This window comes from Neltuma alba, unplaced genomic scaffold (genome assembly GCF_004799145.2).
Source record: "Neltuma alba isolate B1F8T4 unplaced genomic scaffold, ASM479914v2 tig00003450_pilon, whole genome shotgun sequence".
Lineage (NCBI taxonomy): Eukaryota > Viridiplantae > Streptophyta > Magnoliopsida > Fabales > Fabaceae > Neltuma > Neltuma alba.
Window position 1 is genome coordinate 94,423 of NW_021633288.1, and position 11,221 is coordinate 105,643.

Genomic DNA, 11,221 nt, shown 5'->3' on the forward strand with positions numbered 1-11,221 from the left:
ATTTAAATTATTTTTTTACCATGGATAATTAAAATTATTTATTGGTGACAACTTTTTATAATTTTGATGAGAGAATTTATAATCAAATTTAACTATTAACTAATTATTATATTAAGAATGAAAAAAGTACTTATTTTTCATTTTTGGGTAACAAATAAGAATTTTTTATTCCTTCCCCTAAAACATGCCTTGACAACAAAATATTATATGACCTGTTTGCTTTTGTTCTTTATTTTCTTATTCTCAAAACAATTTTATAAAATTGTTTTTAAGAACAAATTTTGGACACAAATAAAAAATTTGTTTGGAAAATAATTTTTAAAAAATAACATTTGAAAAAAATATAAAAAATTATATTTTGACAAGTGGTAGTTATCGGTAGTCATAAGTAGTAAGTAGTAGAGGAGAAAAGAAGAAAATTTTTCTAATTTTTCAAAACAAAAAAATAAAAACACAAAAACAAAAACAAAAAAACATGTAAAAGTTGTTTTGGTATTTCAGTTTTTAAAAATGTATTTTTGTTTTTTTGTTTTTTAAAACAATCAACTAAAAACAAATTGCCAAACAAATTTTTTTATTTTTCTGTTTTTAAAAACAAAAAATTGTTTTAACAAGCCCATAACATCTCATCAATTCTCAAGTAAATCAAGTAGTGATACATTTTTGGAAAAATGATACTTGAACTTGGAAATACTAAAAAGGTCATTTGAATTTGTAAAATCCCTAACCAATTTATCATTTCTAAATTTGCTGAAATGACTATGTTACCCTTTATTTTATTTATTATTTTTTAAAAAACTAAAGCCGCGGCCGGCTTGGCACTGGCAGCCATCAACGGAGCTCTAGCGACTGGTCAACAATTAGTCACCGGAGGTTAGGCAGTCAAAAACAATTCTTTTGAAAAATTTTATAACTTCAGTATAACGATTAACAATTTTTATAATGCTATTAACAACTTCAATATAGCAGTTAACAATAGTTTTTTCAGAGCCAAAAACAATTTTTTTGAAAATTTTTTACGATTTCAGCATAACTTTTGTAAGTTATTAACAACTTCAGCATGACAGTTAATAACATGTTTTCCAAAGAAAAAAAACAATAACATTTTACAACTTCGGTAATGCAGTTAACAAATTTCGTAATTCTATTAATAACATGTTTTCTTAAAAATTCAATAAAACGGCATTTTTACAACTTTAACAACTACTTTTTTAAAAAAAATTTTACAATTCAGTATAACAGTTAATAACTTTTGTAATGCTGTTAACAATTTCTGTACAACAATTAACAATTTCTGTACAATAATTAACAACAGGTTTTTAGAAAATACAAAAAGTAGCATTATTACAACTTAAGTAATGATGTTAACAAATTTAAAAATTAGTAAATGACAAATTAGTTAGACTAAATTGGGATTTTACAAATTTTCAAATTCAAGTATATTTTTGTGTCATTTCCCTATATTTTTTCATAAAAAATAAATTGTTAAGTTTTGATTTTCGAAAAAACTTTTTTTTTAGTTTGTTGGGCCGGCCCACTTATAAAAAGATTTTAAATTTAAATGTTACAAACTAGGAAAATCTCCAGAATGATAGTATGATATGAAAGCACATGCCCAAAAAATAAAAGAAAATATCTAAAAAATAATAAATAAATCATCTCCTTTTTTTTTGTCACAAAAGGCGGCAAAGCTGGAAAAGCGGATTGGCAGTACGGATACGGGTTAGCCCATCACGATACGGGCCAACCCGTCACGGTGCGGGCCAAAGTAGCCCCCACCTTGGCGGGCTGGCAAAATGCCAGCTCGAGCCTGCCAAGGCGAGTTGGCAGGCCAGCCCACCTAAAATTTTTTTTAAAAAATCTGTTATATTAGTATGAGTTAGGCTTAGTTTGAAACTTTAAAATTAGGTTTCGAGTCTTAAACTTGAGTAATGGGTTCTAATAAAAAAAATATGAGAATTAATTTATAATTTTAGAAGATATTTAAGAAAAACTAACATATATATTTTTTATAAATAATTAATTTAACTAGTTTTTTTATCCAAATTAATTAAGTACATCTCTTATGTGTGTGTATGTATGACTATATGAGAATCATATGTTTATCTAATCTTATGAAATAGTAACGACAAATAGATATAAAAATAAAAGATGGACGGTGCTCTTCATATAACCATACACATATATATGAAATGCTTAATTAATTATATCTGTAATGATATGAGGTAATGTCCATATAAAATTTGAGGGTCAAAATCATCTAACTATATTATATAATGTAAAAAAAAAAAAAACGTGCTGGCCAGCCAACCACGACTGGCCGACTGGCCCGCGGGACAACACGTATTACCAGCTTTAGACACACACCCACACACATATACCACTCGGCCGAACGTTAGTCAGACTACTAAAAGTATAACATTAATACTCTACAACTTAATTTAGGAGCTTATAAATTATTAAATTTTTTTCAAATTAACCGAAAATAATTAAATAGGAGAGAAGGGTAGAAAATTAAAGGAGTTAGGGAGATGAATATCGAGGGTTGGAGATGACGAGGAGAAAAAGAAAGTTGCACACATCCCAAGACAAGACAATCACATTTGATAACATATTTATATGCATTAGATGGGAACTGTTGCTTTAAATTGATTCCTTATTACTAATTAGAGCCATTTGACTAATTTGAGAAGATTAAAAAAATAAGTTGAGTTAGTTATTTGTCTTAAATAGGTGTTGTTTTTTCTAAAATATGTTTGCTAATCAAGTGTATTGATTAGAACTATTATTATTAGAAAGACTACTTTGAAAAAAATATATAAATATGAGAGATAAAGTAAATTGGAGTATTATATTTAAGATCAAAATAAAAATTAAATAGAGTCTTATATTAAAAAAAGAAGGTAATATTAATTTTTGCTGACATGAGCGCCATCGATGAACTAATGGGAAGGTTGAGTTCTACTATAACTTAAAGTAATTGAAAGAAGGTGCCCAGGGTAGAAGAATTGATGCATCACGGGAACCAATGCCAGAAAACAGGCAATGGTTGCATATCGGCTAAAATTGAGAAGCTACTTTGATGAGTCCGTCTTCATCGAAGTTGTGAATCTTTAACTTCATCTATATATATAAAAAAAAAAAAATAGCCGGAAAGCTTGGGTCTTAGGTCTGAGGATGTAAATTTCTCTGCACTTTTTTTTTTCTTAAATTTTTTTTGGTGATAATTTTTTTTTTTTGCTTAAATTTTTTTAAAAAGAAAAAAAGGCCGACAGAGTTGTAGAGTGAAAAGATGGCAACATGAAAAGATAAGAAGAGGCATAGAGCTACATACGAGTGGAATTCATTTTTCCAAATTGAAAAGATAAGATTTTCCCAATATTTTTCTAATAATTAATTTTTTTTTTTAAAAAAAAAAGGAGGGCGTATCTGCCGCGGGGGAGATTCGCCGCATGCGTTCCGCTGCTCAGCCTCACTTTGACAAGCTGGAGAAAAATAAAATAAAATAAATATAAATTATTTATTAAAAAATAAAGAAGGGTACATCCTTGCGTTGACGGACAGATCAGAGGGAATAGACGCACTTAATGGCGGAACAAAACACACACGGTCCTAATATATGTGTGTGTAATTGTGTATATAAAAACACCATACTTTTAGGGTTCCATGATTGATTAAATAGATTAGTCCTAACCTCACCACAAGCGAGGACCGGATTCTCAGATAACTTTGATACGTAATTCAAATTCAAATTTAATATGTGGACTCCATAAGTTGATGTTTAGACATTTAGGCTCCACGTTTTTAATCTTATAGCGTTACAAATATTATTTTATATCTTTTGTTATTTTTTAGATAAAATATAAATTTCATTTAGTGATTTTTTGATAAGTGATAGCAAACCAAATAAATATTTTGTAACCAATTGGAAAAATATATTAGTAAATAGGACCTGGCAATTTATTACAATTTGTTAGCTTTTGAAGTCGGGCAAATAAATGTCACAATGAAAAGACTAAAATATCACTGCACATAAGAAATATCCATTGTAAGTTTGATTGCAGCTAATTTAAATTGCACATGATAAAAGATAAATTGCACGTAAAGTATATTGCAGGTAAGATAAAAAAAGTCAATTGCATTTAACCTATAAGTTGTGCATAATATAAGATAAAATGCATATATGGGGAGTTTAATTGCACATAACAAAGATATATTACAAGTAAGTCAAGTTAGATTGCATATGCCTAGAACATAAGTACAATATGTGCAAGTTATATGAGGTGCAACTAAACTTTCCTTATGTGCAGTATAATTCCTTGTGTGCAGCTAAATTCCTCATATGTGTAATTTATCTTCTATGATGTGTAATTTAGGTTAAGTGTAACTAAATTTTTCTTACCTCCAATATATCATCCAGACAATTTAATTCTTAGTCTTTGCGATTTATCTTATGTGCAAGTTAGGTTATGTGTAATTGAACTCCAATAACATGCAATATATCTTTCATAGGTGTAACTAAATTCTTAGTATGTGTAATTTATTTTCTATTATGTGCAATTTAGGTTTGGAGTAATAAAACTTTAATAACATGCAATATATCTTTCCTATATACAAATAAACTTCCTATATATGCAATTTATCTTTCATTATGTTTAAAACATATCCTGTGCATGCAATATATTTTTATCATGTGCAACTAAATTTCTCATATGTGTAATTTATCTTTTATTATATTTAAAGCATGTTGTGTGCAATCTAACTTAACATGTAATATATCTTTCTTATGTATAACTAAACTTGCAGTATGCATTTTATCTTCCATTATCTACAACTTATAAGTTAAATGCAATTGACTTTTTCTTAATTTTTTGTTCTCTGCAATCATCTTCCATTATGTGTAACCTAGTTAGGTGCAATCAAATTCCAAACTTCAATATATTCCTTATATGCAAATAAAATCCTAGGCAATTAAGGGTATTTTGGTTTTTTTATTTTCAAATGTTTACCAATATATTTTTCAAATGGGCATTTTTCCCAGTTTTCCCTTAAACTAACGTAAACCTCATTATTATTTATTTAGTGATATAACAATATATTTCGTTTTATGTATACGTCACATATACATTGCATTGACCACAAAATAAATGTGAAGTTCTTTATTTTCACACGACATGCATATGTTCACTATTTTTTGGTTTCATGTGACATTGTCATAAATTGTCTTAGCATTAGTGTACACATCACTTCTAAATTTCATGCAAGTAACTTACTAAATTTTTTTCAAGAGAGCGAAAAGAAAGAGCGAGAGAGACGCCAGGAGAGTTATGGGGCGGTGGATAAGACAAATTTGAGAATTATTTAGGTGTGAGTACATTTTTTTATCAAATTTTCTTGAGTATTTTTTAGAGAAAATGGCAAATAAAGACCCTCCAATAAAAATGGCGGATAGGTAACCTGAATAAGTGAAATTGCTCACAAGGACCGGGTCTCAAATTGCCATTATGAAATCATGACCAAATTACCAAAATACCCCTCTTTAATTTTTTTTTATCCGGAATCCGCCGCCGAAGGCCGTTGGCATCAGAGCTCCGGTGGTTGGGGTGCCAGAGCACCCCAGCCGGAGCTCCGACATTGCAACTGTTTTTTTTTAAATAGGGGGGCGGCCTCCCTTTGTTTTTTTTTCCAACTGTTTTTTTTTTTAAATAGGGGGGAAGTGAGGTTGGGGGAATTTGATCCCCGAGCCTAATGCTTCCCAAAATTAGAAATGACCATCGAGCTAACAAATTTTTGCTAATATTATAATACAAAAAAAATATAAGTTAACTCATTTACTCTTGTCCCAGGTGATAACAACAATACATTTGGAAATAATAATAATATGTTTGGAAATAATAAGTTTTGATTGTAAAATAACACGTCTGGAATGAAAATTTAACAATATGTTTTTTTTATAACAACAAATTTTTTTGCAGGTGATAAGAACAATACATTTGAAAATAACAAGTTCTGATTATAAAATAACAAGTCTGGGATTAAAATTTAACAACACATTTTTTTATAGCAACACACTTTGTTTCAGGTGATAACAACAATATATTTAGAAATAACAAGTTCTGATTATAAAATAACAAGTCTGGAATTAAAATTTAAAAACACGTTTTTTTAGAAAATTATTTATATTATGATTTTGGAAAATAAATTATTTATAACTTATAAAAATATTTTTAATATATTTATTTTTTCTAAAAAATACTTTTTAATCTATATATCTATACAACTCATTATAAATCAAACTACTTCTTATAAATTATAAAGTATTTATGATTAAGTATTTTTAATCTATAAATCATAGTATAAATTTTTATATTATTTCATTCTTTAAATATTAAAATTTATTATTAAGTATTTAAATATTATAGTATAATTTATTATTTCATTCTTTAAATATTAAGAATAGTTTTTATATTTAAAGAATAAAATAGTATTTTTAATTATAAATTAGAGATAAATTTCATTTATAAATTTAAGTAATCAAAAAGTATTTTTAATCTACAATAAATTATACTATTTATAATTTATAAGAAGTATTTTGATTTATAATGAGTTGTATAGATATATAGATTAAAAAAATTTTAAAAAATTAAAAAAGTGTTTTTCCATTTTCCCTAAATTTTATTTATAAATTTGAACAATAAAAAAGTATTTTTAATCTATAATAAATTATACTTCAAGTTCTGATTATAAATTGGGGAAATTGCAAATAAAGACCCCCCAATATATAAAATGGCAATCAGGGACCCCCAATTTGAGAAATTGCTGCAGAGGACCCGGTCCCAATTTGCAATTATGAAATGTAAGGAAAATGGCTGAAATGCCCCTCACTCATCATGACTGTTAATGAAGGCAGAGACCAGGATTTTAATGGGTGGCGGGAGAGCTGGCGGAGTAGGATGAGCCGAACGAATATGTGCGATATTGGGATCTTCGAACATTGGCAATAATGCGACTAACTTACTGAGTAAACCATTCTTGTATTGTTCCCTGTAAGAGTTACACATCGTCACATTCTCCATCTTCATCTCTGCTGTGTGGGTGAGTAGGCTGGAGGAAGGGAGGGAATGGGAGGTGTAGTTGAAGATGAAAGATATGACAATGTAGGAGGTTGTGGTTAGTTGGAGGTGGGATATTTTTGTTTTCGTAGTCTGAACGGTCATCTGTCATTTGTAGTGCACGGTGCTGGTTGCGATGGGGAAGGGGTCAGAGTGTAGTGGTTTGGCAGAGTGTAGGTTGGATAATGGCCGTTAGTTTGACCGTGAACGTTGAGGTGTTGCCGCGGAATGAGGGAATGACGATACCATGATTTTCGGTGTTGAAGTCGTCAAGCCCTAAAGTGAAGTTGTGAAGCCCTAAAGTGAAGTTGTGAAGGCCTAAAGTGATGTTGGGAAGACAGGAGGTCACGGGTTTTTAATTTGGTATGTAAATGGTTGAGTCGATGGAATAAATGAGTAAATATTTATTAGTGAAGCTAACGTACTGACTAAACGTAAATTTTTGCTGCAGATTAGTATGAAAAATGGATTTCAATAACCGAAGAAGCTGTGGGAAGGAGTTGTTCTGTTACGTGCACATTGGTGGACATTTTGAAGCAAATGGTGAAGGGATAGTTAAATATATTGGAGGGAGTGTAAGGGTAACCAGTATAAAAGAATGGATAACAGTAGACGAGTTGTGTGGAATAATTTCACAGTGGATAGGCAATGATGGTGGTGGATATGAGATTAAGTATAAAGTTAAATTTGATGAGAGTACATTGATTGATCTTTGTGATGATGGTGATATCAGCAACTTGTTTAGATATAATGACAGCAGTGGTCATGTGTATGTAGGAGGGAAAGGGAATGATAGGGAACGTAGAGCAAGGAATGATCCAGACGTGTAAGTGGTTATGTTTTCCAATTGAATCTTGTTATTTACTAATATATTGTTGGTAATTCGTATAGAAATATTGTAATGAAGCTAATGGTGCTGCAGTCCTAAATTGTAATTAGTAAATGCAAGCATGTTATTGAACATAGTGGACATGTCATTTCCATTTGTAAACTTGTGTTTTAGAAATGCAGACTTGTTATTAGACATAAGCAGAGATTTCCATATGTAGACTTGTAATTCAACGTATTGAAGTTATAATTATCATATACGGACTTGTTATTTAGATCTGTAGATGTTATTTTACTAACCAGTAGTTTCTATATGGAAACTTGTTATATGAGTAACTCAAGTTGTAATTACCTCTTACGGACTTGTTAATTGAGCAAGGAATTGTTTGTAGATGTAGACTTGTTATTTTAGTTAGTAAAGTTGTAATAACCATATGCGGACTTGTTATTTAGATATGTAGACATGTTATTTTATTCAAACCTGTCGTTTGAATATAGCTGTCCTAACTTGGTATTATGGTGGCAGGAGTGAGAATTTATTTGGACTTTCACAATATATGAATACATTTGAAACGACCATTGGTGATGAACATGAGCCAGTGAATGTTGAGAATGGAGTTGAATGCCTAACTTTTGAAGGAGGCGGATCAAGTCAGAGAAGCAAGTGTAGTGGTTCAGAGAGTCAGGGAAGACTGACGGGCGAGATGAATTGTACGAAATGGGCAGGAGTGTTTGTAGGAGTGGGCCAATATGTTCCACATGCTGTTGCTTTTAGGGAAGCTGTGTACAGGTTCAGTATTGCAGAGAAGTTTGCAGCAAGATATATCAGGAATAGTAAGGAGAAGATGAATGTGAGGTGTAAAGTAGAAGGGTGTCCTTGGAAGATATGTGCAAATGCTGTTGGAAAGAACAGTCATCTATTACGTGTGACTACATTTTGCAATAAGCACATTCATTCAGCCCAAGACAATTTGATTGTGACTTATGGTGGGAGTGCTGCGTTGACATCATCAGTAATAGTTGAAGAGATAAGGGACCATGCTGAAAAACGGCCCACTGAGATAAGGAAGATGTTGGAGAGGGAGTATGGTGTGAGGCTTACATATTGTCAGGCATATAGAGCAAAGGAAAAGGCAATGGAAGAAATACATGGGAAACCGGAACAGTCCTATATGTTAATACCATGGTTATGTGAAAGGTTGAAGGAAACTGATGACAAAACGGTTGCTGAATGGGCCTCCATTGGTAATAGATTTGAGCGTGTGTTCATTGCATACGGTGCATGTGTTGAGGGTTTTTTGAACGGTGCAAGGCCTATATTATATGTTGATGGTACTCATTTAAGTGGTCCATATAAGGGGACATTACTGTCAGCTTCGGCATATGATGCGGATAATGAGATGTTGCCGTTTGCAATAGCAGTGGTGAAGGGAGAGAATCTTGATGACTGGACGTGGTTTTTTCACAAGATTAAACAAATTGTTGGTTCAATGCAACTGACTATTGTGTCAGATAGACATAATTCTATAATTGGTGCTGTGCAAGCAATATTTGGGGGTGAAAGGCATGCATACTGTTATAGGCATGTGAAGGAGAACTTTAGCTCTGAATATATGAAATTAAACAGAGGTCGGAGAAGGACAAGTGAAAATTCAAAGGAAGATGCATTAAAGGTACTGGATAAAGTGGCTTATGCAAGACTTGCGGATGAGTTTGATCATGCGCTGGATGATCTCAGAACCATGTCTCATGAGTTATATGAGTGGGTTATCAATCAAGGTGATGTGGATAGGTGGGCATTGAGCAAGTTCCCATATAGAAGGTGGGACAACATAACAACTAATTTAGCTGAATCTTTTAATGCTTGGATGGTAAGGGAGAGGAAGCATAACGTGGCCCAAATGATCCATGAGCACCGGGAGAAAGTAGCAAGAAAGATGCATGCATCATATGCAGCAATGACTAAGTGGAGTAATTGCGTTGGGCCAAAAATAGAGGCAAAAGTATTGGAGCATGTGTATTTCGGTAGGTACATGCACTGTGAGAATTATGGAGGGGGAAGAATATGCGTGCACACATCACGTGGAGACCAAAGAGTGGACCTTGGCCTACACAAATGTAGCTGTGGAACTTGGCAAATGTTAGGGATTCCATGCTCACATGCTTGTGCAGCCATTAAGACCATAGGGGGAAACGTTTATGATTATGTTGAAGAGTGTTACAAACGTTCATCCCAAGAAAAAATCTATGCCCGGAGCATGGTTCCAGTGGTGACAATTGATATGCCTCACCTGAATGACTATACGTTTGAGAATCTTACTGCTCAACCCTTGCTTTTACCCCCAGTCACTGCTAGGCCTTCTGGAAGACCAAGAAGAAATAGAAAGGAATCACAATTCCACAACAAAAAAATATATCATTGCACTAGATGTCTTCATCCTGAACATGCAAAAATCCTAACCCAAGTTGACTTCCACTTACAAATGGGACAACTAATTTTTTTGGCACATATAGGGTTCATCCTTCTTAATTTTTTTGGGAGCAGGATGTTAGTAGATGTGCACATATATTTTTTGTTACTTCTATGTTTGGGACAAAGGGACATTAAGTGGAAGATGTAAGTTAATGTGCACTTGTCATTGAATGTTGTAAAGAACTTGTTGCTGTCAAAGAAATCAGAACTTGTCACTTCTTGTTATTTTGCATAGTTAAGTTGTCATTTGCTTTTGTGCACTTGTAATTTCATGTTCATCAGAAGTGGTTGCTGTCAGAAATGTGCAAAGTGTAATTCCGTGTTTATCAGAAGTGGTTGCTGTCAGAAAACGAAATGTGTCAAAACCTTATAGGAACTTGTCATTTGGCATAGTAAAGTTGTCATTTGGCAATATGAAGTTGTCATTCCGTGTTTATCAGAAGTGGTTGCTGTCAGAAAACGAAATGTGTCAAAACCATATAGGAACTTGTCATGTGCCATAGTAAAGTTGTCATTTGGCAATATGAAGTTGTCATTCCGTGTTTATCAGAAGTGGTTGCTGTCAGAAAACGAAATGTGTCAAAACCATATAGGAACTTGTCATGTGCCATAGTAAAGTTGTCATTTGGCAATATGAAGTTGTCATTCCGTGTTTATCAGAAGTGGTTGCTGTCAGAAAACGAAATGTGTCAAAACCTTATAGGAACTTGTCATGTGCCATAGTAAAGTTGTCATTTGGCAATATGAAGTTGTCATTCCGTGTTTATCAGAAGTGGTTGCTGTCAGAAAACGAAATGTGTCAAAACCT

At 32.1% G+C, this 11,221-nt stretch overlaps 1 protein-coding gene across 1 annotated transcript; it reads left to right on the plus strand.

The window, feature by feature from the left end:
* The first annotated feature begins 7,576 nt into the window (after positions 1 to 7,576).
* LOC114741619 (uncharacterized) lies at positions 7,577 to 10,548 on the plus strand. The gene is made up of 4 exons (XM_028929882.1): positions 7,577 to 7,808; positions 7,890 to 7,938; positions 8,467 to 10,285; positions 10,486 to 10,548. Exons 1-4 carry the CDS (start codon positions 7,577 to 7,579, stop codon positions 10,546 to 10,548), a joined length of 2,163 nt encoding a protein of 720 aa, XP_028785715.1.
* The last annotated feature ends 673 nt before the right edge of the window (positions 10,549 to 11,221 follow it).